Source organism: Fukomys damarensis, unplaced genomic scaffold (genome assembly GCF_012274545.1).
Source record: "Fukomys damarensis isolate Sample0158 unplaced genomic scaffold, DMR_v1.0_HiC HiC_scaffold_4, whole genome shotgun sequence".
NCBI lineage: Eukaryota > Metazoa > Chordata > Mammalia > Rodentia > Bathyergidae > Fukomys > Fukomys damarensis.
Genome location: NW_022900916.1, coordinates 8,005,188 through 8,023,499, shown reverse-complemented (window position 1 = coordinate 8,023,499; position 18,312 = coordinate 8,005,188). Strand labels below are relative to the sequence as shown.

General features: G+C 37.2%; 1 protein-coding gene across 8 annotated transcripts in view; it reads left to right on the top strand.

Moving 5' to 3' along the window:
- Fbxl13 (F-box and leucine rich repeat protein 13) overlaps window positions 1–18,312 on the top strand; it is a 273,523-nt gene that overhangs the window by 24,885 nt on the left and 230,326 nt on the right. For 7 of the 8 annotated variants that reach the window (XM_033756570.1, XM_033756578.1, XM_033756577.1 and 4 more), the window contains exons 4-7: window positions 5,317–5,384; window positions 5,509–5,663; window positions 9,480–9,589; window positions 12,210–12,398. In XM_033756570.1, the coding sequence (XP_033612461.1) occupies window positions 5,317–5,384; window positions 5,509–5,663; window positions 9,480–9,589; window positions 12,210–12,398 (522 nt within the window). The remainder of the gene's footprint in view (window positions 1–5,316; window positions 5,385–5,508; window positions 5,664–9,479; window positions 9,590–12,209; window positions 12,399–18,312) is intronic. The other variant, XM_033756589.1, reaches the window with a different exon arrangement.

The window sequence follows — 18,312 nt, the reverse complement described above, 5'->3', positions numbered from 1 at the left end:
AACTGTCTCACGTGTTCTTGGTTTTGTTTTTCTTAAAGCCCTGTGACCTCTAAGATGCCACCAAATGTCGTGCACCTTCTAAGGCTTTATTAATATAGTATTTTATGAAATTAAATCACATTACTGTGGAGACATAGCATATTTAGGGTTTAAACTATAAAAATAGGCATGTATAGGCATTTTCCTGACCATATCTGAAATTTGCTGTTTTTCACAATTCGTGAGTGCTGTAGGAATATAACCCTTGCAGATTTTGGAGGTCCACTGTAATAATGCTATGATTTAGATCCGTATTGTTTATTTTAAGATAAATTTAAATGTAACAGAGTAATCATAGTGAATAATATGGCACTTATGTAAATTGTTTTAGGAACTCTGCTTAATAAAGTTGGTAATAAATATTTACATGTTTAAAAATTGATTTTTCAAAAATTATGTTTATTTAAATACACGTTTATTAAGTAGAGTATTAAAATGCAAATAATAGTCTTTCCATGCACAAAAGCCCTTTGGGTATTACTGCGTCTTCCAGTAAATGGCAGAGAAAAGTGACGCATCATGACAAATCCAACACTTCACAGTGTACCACAGTGCTGCATGTACAGATGCTGCTCGCTCTGAATTAAAGACATGGCTTCTTTTTTCTCTTATTGTCATTATTATGTGTCTACCCTGAACTGTGAGGCCATCAGAAGGGGATGGTAGGCCAGGTCTGAGCTGGTGCTCCAGGCTTTTTTCTACATCTTCAAATTCCACAGATGCCAAAATAGCCTTCCTATCTTTAGACCCCTAGCTTCACTCAAACTGTCGTAGTTGATCATATTTTCTACAGGAGTACTTTTCTGAAGACTGCCAACAAGTCATATGTGTACAGCAAGACCAAGGCATTTGTTTACCTGCTGGAATAGTACCATCATGTGGCAAGAACTTAAACTTTCAGTACCTTTCTCATCAACTTTGAAAGAAAATGCTTCTCTATAAAATTTTGATTTAGGGGATTGCATTATTTCAAAATTTGGCATAATGTTAAGACATAATTTTTTTGTATTCTATTAGTTCAAATATGTAAATTTAAAGTCATGTGAAATCTGTTGGTACTGTACAGACATGAGAAAAATGCCTTTCCTTTCTTTTGTATTACACAAGTACCTCTGTGGGTCTCCCAAGTTAGTTCTTCTGGGTCCTGACTCTAGTGTCTGGTAAGGGCCAGGACCCCTCGTCTGTGCTATGGAGACAGATTGGCTTCCCACTGCATTCCAGTCTTTCTATCAGATGGGAGAAAAAGACCCCTTCCTTAGTTTCCTATCAAAATAAATTTTAAAAAATCTTTTACATTGACTTTTAGAACTTGAAAATTTATTAACAGGCCAAGATAATTTGAATCCATTAAATTTATGTTGGGACTATCCCTCTTTGGCCTCTCATATTCATTAAATGTTGAAAAATACAGAAAAGGAGAATTTTTTAAAAAATATAGTAAATTCCTCATAAAACTGACTTTGTGGTGCAGATGTGTAGTTCTTGTTTGGACTTACTTTGTAAAAACTTTTGGGGGGTCAATTCTAGAGATTTGGATAAGGAATCAGTTCTAGATGATATTCAGCAACTATTGTTAATTGTCTAATGTGTGATAATGGAATTATGGTTGTGAAGAAAATGTGAGTACTTTTATAGAGATGGATGAAAGATTTGGGGGATGAAATATGATACCCATCTTAATGTACAGTATTTCAGAATAGGAAAAGCAAGTATGGTAGAGTGTTCATAGTGTTAGATGTAGATTGTTGGGTATGAGGTGTTCATAATTTTTTTAGTATATTTTTTGAAGGCTGAGTTTCAACCATGCTATTCATAGTATCTTCTATGAAAGAAATCAGTTTTATCTTTTGCCTCTCTTCTAATATATAAAAACTATTTCCTCGAAACTAGCATGTTATCCTGTATCCTGTTGGAAGTCAGTTTAAAACAGAAAGCTTTAGCCTCTTTCTGTCCCCAGTGTGTAGATAAGACACATTGTGAGGTGTAGTAGCATCAGTTCCTGGAGATGGTGGAAAAGGAGGACTAGGGAAGGTGGGGGCTGCGCAGGGTGGGATAAAAAGTGCTTCCCACCAGGGAGTTAGCTCAGTGGTGCTGCCACCTACCTCACAAGCGCAAGGTCCTGACTTTTATCCCCAGTACCAAAAAAAAAAGTGCTTCACAAGGTGATTCTAACTGGCCTCTGTAGAAGAGCCACAGGCTGTCAAGGGAGAAAGGGGAGTGTCACATTCTGACTAAATGCTGGGAAGATTCTTTCACAACTAATTAATTTAACCTTTTAACTTTAGAAAATATTGCCCATGGGTGAATTATTTACTTTCAAGCTCAAAAACTAACTATATATTACCTGACTTTCAGAAATTGTATTGCAATGCACCTGCTGTTCCTCCTCCACTTGTTAGCAACTGTCTGGGGATGCAGTGTGTGGGCAAGTGGTATAAGAAGACCTAGAAGCAGGAGTCTCTCTCTGAGACCCTCTGCTGCCACTGCTAAGTCGCTATTTTATCCCACAACTTTGCCACACAGTTGTCCCCAGAATCCTTTACCCTCCATTTGCAGTAGTCAGATGGCAGAGAATTGGCCCACGATTGGGCATCTTCTAGTTCTGTAAACCGATCAATGCATACATACAGATGGTACTCAACTCAGATGGTCTGACTTAAAGTTTTAACTTTAGGATGATGTGAAAATGACAGGTGTTTAATAGTGTTGATTTCCATCTTTTCCCACATTAGCAACATGCAGTATGATACTCTCCAGTCATTGGGCAGTGGCAGCAAGCAGTAACTCCCAGTCAGGTCACCAGGGGCACGGCCAGTAATCTATAGTGCACCGTGTAGTTAAACCAACATGTTCAGCAGGTTAGGTGTGTTAAGTGAAATTGACTTAACAATATTTTCAATTTATGATGAGTTTATTGGAGTGGAACCCCTATCCGAAGTTGAAGAGCATTTGTTTTCTGTTGAGCTCTGACTCTGCAAAATATCTCCCTCAGGGAGGATAGAAACTCCCACTGCTGCTGTGGGTGGTGAGGGTGTGCATGGGGCAAATGAAGCCATGGTGGTCCCAGACAGAGATGCCATGGAGCAGCAGTGGAGTGACATGTGCCCACTCCAAGTGGCCCTTGCATGCCAGTCCATTGGAGATGCTTTCAAAAGCTGGTCTTCTCGTGAGTAAGACAAGAGGATGCCAGTAATGAAGAAACACTGTGATTTTAATTCTATTAGGTTTTTTTTAAAACTGGAAGAACAATAAGTGTGATGTTAAAATAAGAATTTAGGAAAACGAATTAGGAATGTTAGAATGACAAAAATTCTTACAGTAAATCATTGACAATGAAATAACGGATTTCATTTACTTCTTTCAGCATCAGACTTGAAATGACTTTTATGCTGATTCAACTGATCATCAGAAAAGAAAATTCATTCAAATGTCACTTGCTGAATTATGATTTTTCTTTTCAAAATGATTATTGCTATAATGTTTTAAACTACATTTTGTGTGTGTGTATATGTGGTGGGGATTAGCAGGGACACTAGGGATTGAACTCAGGACCTTGCACTTGCAAGGCAGGTGGTGGCACCACTGAGCTAAATCCCAGGCCCTTGAAGTACATTTTGAACATATAATATACTCATTTTCATGTCCTATACCAAGTTATTGTAGCTATTTATAAAATTTGGAAGTAATATCTTCTAAAGAGAATTAGAAAATTTAGGCGCCTATAGCAGAGCTAAAATATTATACTTTACTGCTGCCTCCTCATCCCTTTCCACCTTCACCCTCTCAGCTATAATCCCCCAATACTTCTTTATCCATCTAGATTCCTTTCCCTTTAAACATCTGCATATAATGAAAGCTTTCAGTCTTGTGATTTTCCTCACTATAAATAATCTTTATCAAAGGTGAGACTTGTTAAATGACTTTGAATATGAGATAGAATATCAAGGGGCCTGCAGGCCTTTCTTGTATGCCTAATATAAATCCATGATTAACATGTGTATAGTGTATCTATTAATTTAACAAAGCATTTTACCTCAGTGTGCAAAGAAGGAAAACACTGGCCTTAGAAAAACAGAGTTCAGAATTCCTGGCAATTAGTGTAGATTTGAACCAAACTTGTCTCTCCACCAAGTATATCTACACGGAGAACAAGATGACAATAAAATGTGTGAAAAACACTATTAACATTTAACAGTAGTCATATGCAGATAATGAATGTGCTATCTTCACTCATTATCTTACAGAAGGTGCAAATGATTTTAGCAATCTTCAGCTATTTTTCCATGTTATAGTGAATAGTTCTATGTGATAAATTTGCATCTCTTTAAGTGTATTCCATAGTTTAGACTTAGAACTTACATGGTTTTCTTATTCCTGCCGAGGCATTCCTGCATTTTTTCTAAAAAAGCATCTCATACCTTTGATAAATAAAAGCACAGTCTTAACATCACGGAGAACAAGATGACAATAAAATGTGTGAAAAACACTATTAACATTTAACAGTAGTCATATGCAGATAATGAATGTGCTATCTTCACTCATTATCTTACAGAAGGTGCAAATGATTTTAGCAATCTTCAGCTATTTTTCCATGTTATAGTGAATAGTTCTATGTGATAAATTTGCATCTCTTTAAGTGTATTCCATAGTTTAGACTTAGAACTTACATGGTTTTCTTATTCCTGCCGAGGCATTCCTGCATTTTTTCTAAAAAAGCATCTCATACCTTTGATAAATAAAAGCACTCAGTCTTAACAGTGTCTAGCAGAACTGAAATTCTACACTCTTATTAATATAACTAATAAAAATGCTATAATACTTACTGGAAAAATGTTTTAAAGTCAGGGAGATGTAATGGGATATATTTAAATGGTGATTCAAACTTTAAAAAAGTAGATGATAGGAATATACCGTAAAATTCCTAAATATATAATGGTATATAGCTGCTGCTGCTGCTGCTGCTGCTGCTCCTCCTCCTCCTCCTCCTTCTTCTTCCTTTTCCTTCTTCCTTCTTCCTTCCTCCTTCCTCGTTCTTTCTTCTTTCTTCTTTCTTTTTTTGATACCAGGGATTGAATTCAGGGATTTTGGTACCTTGTGCTTGTGAGCAGGCTTCAGCACCACTGAGCTAAATCCCCAGCCCAGCTTTTTCATCCATTCCTTTCTCCCAGCTGCCCAATTCCTCTTCCTGGAGGAAACCATTACTCTCATTTCCTTGTGTATCTTGCAGAGGCAACCTGTGTATCTCACTTAATTCTATTATTTCATTATTTATTTCAGGTGACTCCAGAACTGATGGTAAAAGCGTGTACCTTTTACACTGGACATTTAGTAAAAACTCATTTTTGGTAAGAATATGATTTTTCTGATAAGAATATTGGGAATAAGGGAAGTATCACTCGTTGATCCTGTCAATTTATTTATTGTGTTCCTCTAACATCAAAATATTATTTTTTTGTTTTCTGCCTATAGCATATGGAGAGACACAGCAATACCTCGTGTAAGTGAAGAAGACATCCTGGCTGAAAAAATGAAAACAGCAATAACATATTATAATTCTAGCCTTCAGAAATCTTTATTTCATCAATGGTACTCTTATGTAAAAAAGCAAAAAGAAAAAATTGATGGTAAATCCTTACACAATAGCAGTTACTTTTGTATATATTTATTCAAAAAATCCACAAAGAAGCATGGTTTGTATACTCAAATGAACCTGTTTTTATGTTTAGACAATTGTTATGAAATGAAGGCAGAACCAGTAATTTAAAATTCTTAATGAAATTTATTTGAAAAGATTTTATTGTGAGAGAAATTGGCTTTTTTTTTTGTTGTTGTTGGTACCGGGGATCAAACTTGGGCCCTTGCACTTGCAAGGCAGGTGGCAGAACCACTGAGCCAAACCACCGGTCCAAAATCAGAATATTTTAAACCAAATCCTGTGTGTATTTGTGTATGTGCATATACAAATATAAATAGGGATCTACTGTTAGCTTTTTTATATATAATAAAAAGCTGATATATTCTGGGTAGGTACCAAAAATTGACTATTTTTGCACAGAGATCTACATTTGTTACAAATATTTCATTTAATGTACTTGTGAGGAAGCTTAAAGAAAAGTTATTTTCTCTTACTTGAGACTTATTGTCTATGAGAGGATAGTGTGTGCATGTGTGAGCTTAGGAGTCGGGATAGAAAACTCCTGCCTTTTGCTTAGATTATCTGCAGATCCATACTGGGGTAAAACAGAAGATCAGCTCCTTTTGACTAGCTGTTTGTATTCCCTCAGAGCAGATTCTTTTAAGGTTTAAATGTAAATGTAATGAAGAATTAGAAACTGGCTAATTGGCTAACTCACGTTTCATAGGATTGTAATAATAGGTGGTGAGAGCTACCTTCAAAATACCTATCATGGATGCACTGCAAACTCTGTAGTGAAAGCAGATTAGTTTGTAGCTTAGAATAGCCACTTGACCAAGTTCTTTTCCTCTCTACCAGAGAATATTAGTAAGCTTTCTGGTCATTGAGGCACAAATCCCAACAACCAAAACTTAAAGGCGGGGTTTAATTTGATCACAGTTTCAGTCCCTAATCAGCTCGCTCCAAGGCAGCGACATCATGGCAGAAGGGCATGGGGAACAAAGCTGCAGTTTGTGGTGCCAGAAACACAGCAGAAGAACAGAGCCAGAGCAGGAGTGAGGGACCAGACATAGACCCCAAGGCCACGCCTCTGTGAGCCACCTAGACACCTAGAAGTGTGCTCTACCAGTCTCTGGGGTGGATCTCAGAGCTGATCACATCGAAACTCCACCCTATCCACTACACAGAGTTACTCCTTCTACCTCTCCTCTTCCAATGGTTTCTTGCACTTTCTTTGTGTTTCTCTTTTTAATATTCTTCCCCTCTTTCTGACCTTCTTCCAGTTCTGCACCTTCTCTTGCTCACTTTGCCTTTGTTTCCTTTACCTCCATCTCTTTCTCATTGTTAGGGTGAGCCATGTGAAAGTGTTCATATTCTTTTCTACTTTCCTTATTCTTCTCTACTTTCCTTATTCTTCTTTCCCAGTTCTACCCACTTGTTTCTTTTCAATATTTTCCCTCCTGTGTCTTGCCCTTTTTTTTTTACCTTATCTAACCATCATACAACACAAAGGCTTATATTTGTAAAATATTTATTATATTTATGCAGCAAACATTTATATTCCTGTTTCAAATCCAAGTCAAGTAATCTCAAAGTTATATAATCTCTCAAAATATCCAAGTCACCTTCATATTATGGTATTTCTTGGGAGCTAGTCCTCTTCCCTGGTGGAAAGACTATGTTCAACATATTCATGATTATGAAAAAAGTTAAAATTTTGCTTGAGATTTAATTGCGAAAAATTTCAAATAACAATCCTAATCATGATTTTCAAAGTGGTACCATTAAAACGAAAAAAAAATTAATAAAACCAATATTGAAATATTTTATTATATATTTATGAGATGATATCACCTTAAAGGTCTAAGACGTATTAATAAGCCGATGTAATTTAGAGGATATATAAGACAACTTTCTAGCATGTTAAGTGCTAGGCAAATATGAGTTTATAATGAAAAAATAGTAATTTCCTCCAAGATGCTTTTACTTTGGAATTGTTATAACTTAAATAATAAAAACAAATCCACCATGTAAATATATAGAAGGGTATTCTGGTGGAAAGCAATTCAAGCAAAAGGCATTTAACTGAAAATGAAGAGAAAAATTTATAGTCTTATTAACTGTTTTCCCATTTATTTTTTATTAGCATGTGTTTGCAGTACATAATGATTACATTTCTCATGAACATGTAGTTTTTACATGTACATAGCATCTTTATTCTTTTTTGTCCCCTTACACCCTTCCCTGCACCCGTCAACTGTTTTTCCCTTCACATTCGCAAAAGTTCTATTTCCATTTTTTCTTCAATTCTAATTTTTTATCTTTTCCTTTCCATCCCCAATCCCTCTCTTGTTCTCTTGTTCCCCCTCCCATTTGAAAATATCTCCCTACTTCCTATTATGTATCTTTTATTTTGCTTTTTTGTTGATACTTTGGGTTTCTCATGTAAGAGGAACCATGTGATATGTAAACTTGTGTATTTGATTTATTTCACCTAATATGGTCTCAAAATACATCCATTTTCTCACAAATAACTCTATGGCAGAGTAGTATGCTATTAAACTATTAACTTTTATGCCATTATTTTTATTTGATTCAAAAACATTGAACTAAGATTGTTTTCCTTGAAAAGATTACTGAAGTAATCAAGAAGATAGATCTGGTTTTGTTAGTTCCTGTGTTTGGGAGCTAAATTTAAAACAAAAATTGCTTAGCTCTCCTGACTGAACCAAAAAACTTTAACCACAACGAATAAACAATAGTTTTAGATGAGTTAGCTGACCTGAGCAATTATGCACCAAGGGCTTGTGGTTTCTCAGTTACATCAGAACAGGCCAATTTAAGAACTATTAATTAATGAAACTAATTGAGTTCTAGGCTTCTTGACGAGCTTAGATTTTAAAGCAAAACTGCAAAGTTTAATGGGGCCATGACCCACAAAAGCAGATGCAGGGGAAAGACAAGCACTCTAATGTTCTAACCCTGCTGTTGAAAACTGGTACCGACATATTTTGCTCTATTTGCATAATAGTTAACAAATTTTAAAAATGTATTGCCAAAGTTTAAATGTTAGAAGTAGTTATATAAAATCCTGATATCCAGCTTCATTTGAAAAGCAAAGCAAAGCAAAGAAGAGCAAAATATTGGGCCTCTGCTTCTGAGCGAACACAGGATGGCTGCAGCTGAAGGGCAGCGTCCCAGCTGCTTCGGTGTCCTGTCCAGTCCATTCAACCACAGGACATTGAATTCCTGGGGGCCAGGGATGTGAACACTAATTCATGATTGAGTTTCTTATGAATAAGTTTAGAAGTTCTGGTTTTACGAAGAACAAATTTGTTTTTTGTGTGTTTGTTTGTTTTTGTTTTGTTTTTTGAGACAGGGTCTCACTATGTAGTTGAGACTGACTTGGAACTTACTATGTAGCCTAGGCTGGCCTTGAACTCACAGCAATCCCCCTGCCTCAGCCTCCTGAGTGCTGAGATTACAGGTGTGTGCCACCACACTAGGCCAGATTTGTTTTTTGCTTTTTTTAAAAGAAGTGATCCTTATTTTGATTTTTCTAGTACATTTTATTTTCTAAGGGCAAAGGTGATTTTTACTGGTCAGTAATGTCTCATGAGTACTATCATTCCAATTTTAGCATATGTGCTGCTGAAGTGAGCACTCATGAGTACTATCTAATGCTCTCACAAGTATATTAAAATGGAATAAAAACTATCAGATGTAACTTTGGTGTGTGTTATGTGCATGATAGAATATGAATTCAGCTTTAACTATATACAGTAACCTAATAAATTTTCTTTAGGTGCAGTTCTGGGGGTGCAACACATACTCCATTACAGTAAGCTAAAAATGATCCTAAAAAAATGGAAGGAACAAGCAAGAAAAAAATATAAAAAGAGAGAACATGACCTGGTATGGTACATTTCAAACTTAATTTTTAAAACGAGTCTGATTCACTTAGACATGTTGTTTCAGATAATAACACTATATATGGAGAATAATAAAATCCTATATATTGTATTTTTTTGTGGGGCTCTTGTTCTTTTAATGACTTGGTAATTTAACTTTACCTCAGTTACCCTAAATATTTTCTAAGAATTTCCATTGTTTCAGTTGGACTATGAACATGAAGGGAAAACATTAAAAAAGATTGATGTAGGCACAAAGAATTTTATTTTTTGATATTAGCAGGGTAGATATCTAAAGTGCAAGAAAAACTGATATGATTAAAGTAGAAAAATAAAGAATAAAAACTAAATGCATTCCTTCTCTAGGTTAAGTTTAAATTGCTATTCTTTTTCAACATTCAATTTAATAAATCATGATTTCAACATTAAATGATTTTTATTGCTGAACTTGGAGTCTTAACTGGGTTATCCACTAGGAATTAAAGCAGTTGAAATACAGAGCCTAAGTAATCCCCTCAAGTTTAAAACTATCATTTGCTCAGTATCAATATATTGTTACTGTATGTTGTTTTAGGATATTCAGAGTAGCTAACGGATAGGGCTGGGGATCTAGCTCAGTGGCACTGTACCTATCTCATAAGTGCAAGGTCTTGAGTTTGATCCCCATACCGCAAACAAACAAACAAACAAACAGAGTAACTACTAGCATCAAATATGGAAACATTGGGGATGTTTTGTAATTACATTATTTAGAAGGCAATATTTTATTAATATTCTTTGAAATACAAAGTCAGAGTAAACAGGAAAGAGAAAAGGTTGACATTAAATCCCTTTCTTTTGTGTTGCCCCTTGGAGGGCAGGATCAATGCATCCACCATGCACCAAATTGGTCCATTTGTTGAAACTGATGGTACCACACGCGCATGAAGAGTCTAAGCAGACTTACTACTCACAGAATGCTTACGTAGCAGCAGACTCTGCTGAGATACTGAGAAGCATAACCATAGTTCTTGCTCCTAGACCGGTACAATCTATGGCTACCGAGCTGGTGTTTTTGTAGGCTGCCCTCTGGCCCTTGCCTATCGTGAACTACCTTTCCAACTTTGCAAAACAGTTCTGTTTTGGTTACCACTGTGTGCTTCTGCTCATTCTGTGCTTTCTACCACTTTGTGTAGTAAGTTAGTGTTTAATCACTGTCCTCTGTTCCTAATCACTGATGAGATATTGAATGGTGAAATAGCCCCCTTTACATGTCCCTTAAGCTAATTAATCCTGGAGCAAGCAGTGTTCTCTTAATGTAACCTATACACTGAGCATGTTTTGTACATGTCTGTAGGTAGATGATATATATCATATAGGAATATTATTCTTAATACATATGTGTTATATGAATGTTCAGAGAAAATATTTGCTTCTAATTATACAATTTTTTGGCTGAGCAACATTCTGTATTCACTGAGGATGACAGCTGTGTGCTGGAAGCATGAGCGAGGACCTCGTGTGCTGTGTGTGCTGGTTCTCTAGTATGTGCTCTTTCTTAGACTCTGGTATGTGTATTTATTACAGTAAAATTGTGTGTGTGTGTGTGTGTGTGCGTGTGTGTGAAATACTTCTTTTTCTTTAGGGCATTGCCTTACTGTCATTGCTGAGACAAAATACCTGACACCCAGAGTTAAAGGAGGAAAGATTTACTTGGCTCAGCTGTAGAGGTTTCAGTGCATAGTCTCCTGGCTCCAAGGCAATGTGGCAAGGCAGAGGGCGTCACAAAGAACAAACAGTCCATGGCAAGCAGCCAGGCAGAGCACATTAACCTTCTCTCTATCCCTTTTATTTTATGCAGGCTACCTGCCCTATGGCAGATGTACTACTCACACCCTTGTCCAGAACTATGCCAAACCAATCAGTGGACTGATTTAGTAATCACACACCCTCCATCCCAGCACCACATACTCTTTTTTTTTTTTTTTGGGGGGGGGACAGGATCTCACTATGGAGTTGAGACTGACCTGGAACACACTACATAGCCCAGGCTGGTCTCGAACTCACAGCGATCCTCCTGCCTCAGCATTCCGAGTGCTGGGATTACAGGTGCCAGCCCCACATACTCTAAATCCAGCCACCTCTGAGAAGCACCACTATGACTGCATGAGGCTTTGGGGAGACATCTAGACATAAGCTGTAACAGACATTTTTGTAGTTCTCAGGAGTGTATCAAAATTAAAATGGGAACTTCCTGTAATGATGAATCAGGCAAGTTCACAAATCATTTCTTTCTGACTCCTCCTTTTGGTTATGTCTGTGCTAATCACTTACCCTCTATGCCCTAAGTACCAGTTCTGTTATTACCAGAAGGATTTTCCTCATGCATAAAAGAGACTAGATCAGATTTCTAAGGTGGCTAGTATTGTATGACAGCAAGTGGAAATGATCTGTAAAGCTTTGGTGGTTCAGGGAATATTCAGGATGCATATGGAAAATAATATTTTTTGTAAGGATGATAAATAATGTTTAATTGGTGCTATTATTATTTAAAGCACTGTGCTTGAAACATTGCACACATATCTTTCTTCTCATTTGACACTTAAAAGAAATTCCACAGAATTTATAAATTATTTTCATTGCAGATATTAAAACATGAACTTCAACTGAGAAAATGGAGAAGTCAGTTAAAATTGAAAACAACTGAAGAAACTTCAGAGGAAGAAGAGGAAGAAGAATCTGTTTCTCTTGAGCGAAGTTTATCTGAAGTCAGCCTTGCACCTGACACTTCCCAGTGTGATATTTCACTATTGCCTGAAAGAGCAGTGTTACAGGTTTGTATAAATCTATTAAATATTTTTAAATTTAAAAACGTTTATCAGTATATGTTTGTGATATGTAGTGAATGCATTCATTATGGGTAGTTGGAACATATACATGTTAACACATGTTAACATGTTAACACATCTTAATTTTTTTGTATCTCCTTCCCCTCCTACCTCTCCCTCCTAACTTTGCTTAGCTTCCTTACCATTTGCCAAAGAATTATCTCCCTATTTCCTATTCTCTATCTTTTATTTTGTTTTCTCTTTTGGTATCAGGTCCTTGCACTTGCAAGTCAGGGGTGGTGCAGCTGAGCTAAATCCCTGGCCCACATTTTCCTCTTTGATTTATTTATACTTTGGCTTTTTTATATAAGAGAAACCATGTAATATTTAAACCCATGTTTCTGATTTATTTTACTTAACATTGTGGTTTCATGGTATATCTGTTTTACTACAAATGACTCAAATTTTACTTTCTTGATAGCAGTGTTGTACTCCATTTTGTAGAAATTTCATGTTTTCTTTATCCATTCATCTGTTAATGGACACATAGGTCACTGCCACAATTTAGCTATTGAGAATAGTGCTTCTGTAAATATGGGTAAGCATGTATCACTGTAATATAATGTGTAACTCTTCCTTGAAGATACCTAGAAGGGAAATAGCTGCGTCAAATGAAATTTCTATTTTAAGTGTTTTGAAGAATCTCCATGCTGATTTCCATAGTGGTACTAGTTATATTACTATTGGCAATGTAGGATTCCTATTTCCCTGCAGCCTTGCCAGCATTTGTTATTTATTTTGTTATTATTTGATTTATTGATGACAGCCATTGTTTCTGGAGTAAAATGGAAATATTATTGTTGTTAAATTTGCATTTCTCTAATTACCAGTGATGTTGAATATATTTTCATGTATGTATTGCCCACTTGTACTTTTTCTGAGAAATGTCTATTCATTTCAGTTGCCCATTGATTGGGTATTTTATTCAGAGGGGTGTTTTTTAAAAATTTGTTTTGTATATTTTAGATACCCTGTTCAAAGTGTAGCTGGCAAAATTTTTTCCCATTCGGTAGGTTGTCTCTGTACTCTGTTGGTCATTTCTTTTTAGTTTGATTTGATATAAACTCATCTATTGATTCTTGGTATTATTTCTGTGGAATTGGGGTTCTGTTCAGAAAGTCTTTGCCTATGCTTGTATCATTGTTTTATCTATTTATCTCCTAGTAGAGTGTTTCTGTTCTAATGTTTACATTTTTTTTTACATTTTTAATGTAATTTATTTGAAATTATTCTGGAAAAGTTTAAGGCCATTATACAAAAACATTTGATGAATTCCTTCCCATTGGCCAGCAATTGACAAACCTCTTTTCTCAATACATTGGCCAAAGTGGCCAATGGCTCTTCAAAGAATGATTCATTCTTTTCCCATTGTCAAAGGACTTTTCTCAGTTTTTCTCTGCTTCTATCTTTAGCAGGTTCATTCACTTTCTAAATGGTAACTTGAGAAACAAGTAATTTTAAATAAATTTGTAATAGAAAAGTTTCACCATGTTTAAAATCTATAAATATGTTTTACTGGGTAAAGTTGACTATAATATTTTTTGCTTTAAAAAATAATGTAATATACCTTTTTTCTTTTATCATTAACTCTTTTTTTTTTGGTACTGGGGATTGAACTTGGGACCTTGTGCTTCTGAGACAGCAGGGGCACCACTGAACTAAATCCCTGACCGTATTAACTCTTGTTATACAGCTTCTTTGAATGCACATGATCTGTCCTCACTAAATACTGCATCAGATTTTGCACTGGATGAAACCGCAAATTTCAAACAATACTTCTTCCTTTGTAAAATTAAGCCTTCAGAATCCCCAGGGATGTTTTCCTGCTTACTGGTTGAGTAATACAGAACCTAGTTTTCACATCAGTGATTGGTTTTTCCTAGTTTTCCCTCAAATGCCATCCCAAATTCTGTTTGCAAAGCCCTCTAAATTCCGTGCCTTCCGCCACCACACCAAAAAGTTAGAAAAGCAATAGAGAAACATGGGAGAAAGAACTTGATGATCTTGTTTTTTATGGCCCAGCAGGGTTTTGGCAGCCACTTGATTATTGCAGTAGCTGTCATGAGAGCCAAGACAAGACAGCCAGCCCACAAGGATGGGACCAGCATGTTCAGTTGAGCCATCTGGCTTCTGAATATCTTGAAGTTGACTAAGGAGCTCCTTGTATAGAGGAATGAGAGTCCAGTTTTCCAAAAATTTCATTCAGCTCTTGTTCTGTCATGATGGAGAGTTTTAGCATGTGATCATGATAGGCCTTTTTTTGCTAATTTCAAGTCTTTTATCAGGTCCTTTTCTCCTTGGGAAAGCTCAAAGTTTGCCTTCTGACATTTGATTTCCTTAGCCGTAAGCATCTGATTAACATACACATCAGAGGTCTCACTCCACAGCTTGCTGTCTCTCTCCTTTGTGTTGAGGAGGTGGCATTTCTGGACCAGGATCGGGGCCCAAGGGTGTCAGGGCAGCTCTCACTTTGGAAGCAAACTGCTGCCGAGTTTGGCTGAAGTGCTCTAAAGGGGTAGTCTTCACAGGCGGGGTGAGGTTAGCTAGTGATGTGACTCTGGAAAGGGATTTGACCCGTTTATAATAGGTTCTCTTATGTCAAGACTGCAAAGGTTAACGGCGTCTTCATCTTGGGTGCTCTGCTTCCATTTCTGCCCTCTGAAATTCCAGGCTTTAGGTGAAGGAAACATGGGAAAATTGTTTTGTTGCTGCCATTTAGGCCATTCATACTCCCTGGAGACAACACATCCACACAGATGCACATGCTTACCAGAGCTCCCTCCTGCTGTGACTTTCTTACTTTGAGATCTTGTTTCCTGTCTCCTCTTGTAATCCTAGCACTCTGGATGGCTGGGGCAGGAGGATCACAAGTTGGAGCTAGGACTGGGCAACTTAGCGAGACTTTTTGCTTGTTTTCTTTCAGTGCATCCTCTACAGATGCACTGATTCATATTGTGGAGCTGTCCATAGACTCAGTGTGGCAGGCCCAGGTTTTCTTTCTCCACGCTTGGCTGGCTTGGCCTAACATTTAGATCTTGATCCATTATGATTGTAGTTTAGTACATGATGAGAGATATGGGTCTAGATTCAATCTTCTGCATGTGGCTAGCCAATTTTCCTGGCACCATTTATTAAACGGGCTATCCTTCCTCCATGTGTTTTGGCCCCTTTGTCAGAGATTAGGTAGCTAAATGTGCCTGAAGTTGTTTCTGGACCCTCTATTCTGTTTAATCGATCCACATGACTGCTTTTAACAGTACCACACATAACATCAAATGTAAACATTAAAACTTGCTTTGATAATTTCACCCCTTTGTCAGTACCTGTTATAGACCATATTGTTCTGCTATCTGTGCTTCATCTGAGATGTTGTGGGTAGGAAAAGTAGAGAGGAGGGATACAGGGAAGGGTGAACATCAATGGGAAGAGAGGAAGAGAAGAGAAGTGTTAATAGGTAAAAGCAGACAGGAAGTCAGACTCTGTTGTGGTTATTTTATAGCTGGGTTAAAGGGCCAATATTGAGGAGATTTGAGAAAATATTTGTGTAGGTAGGAAGATGTGTGCTGAAGGGTGGAAATGTATTTAGAGATTAAAGAGGCTGCGAGTTTGTTGGTGCCTGTTAATATGTTTGTAGGTAGTTGAGTTTGGATCCTGTAAACCCAATTTTGTTAAGGATTACCCCGACATGCCCTTCAATGGCACTGCTTGGTTCTTATTCTCTAATGGACCTTTACAGTTCCCTGTTATATTTATGTTGTTAGATAGAGAGGAGGTGGAGGAAGACAAGGAGGCAATATAATGAGGAGTTGAGAAGCACAAAAATAAGGTGGGCAGAGTGTCAGAAGATAGGAGGGAAGAAACACTAATAGAAGGAGCAGGTCAAAGGGGAACCCTTGAAACTTAAAGTATAGTAATCAGCTAATAACTATAAAGAACCCCCACCACCCCAAAAAAAAGCAAAAATGAAAACAGAATAGAAAGAAAAAAGAAAACCAACCAGGGTGACCCAAATCCAACGAAGGAACAAGGTGACAATAACTACAGTTACCAAAGTAACAGTAGGAATAAGAATGAAACCTTCTTGCAGTTATTTTGGCATTAACTCAGAGCTTCCACACAGCTCCCTCCACATGGGGACATCACTGCCTGGCTTTGAGTAGCCATGCACTGTCCCCCTGTGGGTGAGACAGTTGCCTGTCGGAAGCCTGCCTTGAGAACTATTGCTCCCTGCAAACCCATGTCCGGTTTCATGCTCCAGGAGTGCCCCTGCAAACCTCCGCAGAGCCAATTACCTTAATCAACTGGGAGGGGGATGTTAAATATTGTAGTCATCTCCATGTCCTCCCTCCACAGGGTTTCCCTGCCTCTCATATGACCCAAAAGCCACTGGTCTAGATGCTGTCCAGCCTCTCTGACCCTGATGTCTATTTCAGTGCTGGCCACAGAAACAGAAGGAAGGCACTCACTCCTAGCTCAGCTGAGTTGTTCTCTAACTGTGCTGCAAAGCCAGTTTTCCCCTCCTTCTGCTGTTCTCGGCCAGTGCTCCCTTTCCCATGGGAGCCTGATGATACTCATGGCAGGATGCTTAATGTTCCATGTACATCCCTTGCTGTATGTGGGAAGAATAAGCAGATGATGGTGATGATGGTGATGATGGTGATGATTGGCCACATTGGAGAAACCTCTCTCCCTAGTGTCCCACCACCTGCTGGCCTGAAGTGGAGGGTGCATGGGTGCCTGGCAATTAAATTCTATGAAACTTTTTTTTTTTTTTTTTTTTTTTTTTTTTTTTTGGTGTTACCAGGGATCGATCTCAGGATCTTGTGCTTGCGAGGCAGGTAGCAGAACCACTGAGCCAAACCCCCAGCCCCTCTGTGAGACTTCTCTTGTCAGCTTGAGTCCCCTGGTTGGAAATGTTTCACTTTGCTGCATCCAGTGGGAAGAACAGTGAGACTGTGTGTAGCTCTGCCAGGAAGGGCTGGCTTGCTGCCTCCCTTGATCTGATCCTTTCACAAGATTCGTGTGTACAGTGGGTTTGGGGTGGGAAGTCGGGTTTTGTGATCCAGGAGTAGACTGGTTTTCCCTGTCCCACCCTCTAAACACTGGGGTTTAATTCAGCTAGATTTTCTTTCCATTTATTCTCTAGTATCACACTTTATCTTTAACCCCTGCTTCAGGATAATTGCTTTTCTTCAACACCTATTTAGAGACACTCACCATAGCTGTTGCTCCCTGGTCAGCCATTATTATGTCTCCTAATTCATTATACATATATAAATTTGCCATATATGTATAGCTTAAAAAGTTAGGATAATTATATTTTGCTCATTATTTCCTCCTTTGCAAATTACCTGCTACTATCTTGACTTTTTTCCAATTTTATTTCCTACAATTTTTATACTGGTCTGTGATAGCTCTTTGTATACTGGCAATATTAGTCCTTTGTCTGAAATATATTTGGAGATTTTTAACCAATACTTGAGGCTTTCATTTTTGCCTGTGGGTCTTTTGATTACAGAGAAATTAAAGTTTTAGGTAATAAAGTCATTACTCTTACCATAATTATGTCTTTTTTATGTCATATTAATATTGTGATGTTATTTTTAGTTTTTCTGAGCCATATCACTCTTTCTTACAGTTTTGCAGTTTTTTTCTTGAACAGTTTTTTTAAACTTTCATGCCTTTTGACATGAAAATTTGCCTGTTTCTTCATCAGTAACTGTTCTTGTGTTTATATTATGTATTTTTTACATTATATATTTTTAAGATATCGTGGATTACCTTAAAGTAATGTTATATCACTTTACATATAATGTAAGAACCTGAAAACAATATGCTTCTATTTTCCTTTGTGTTTTTT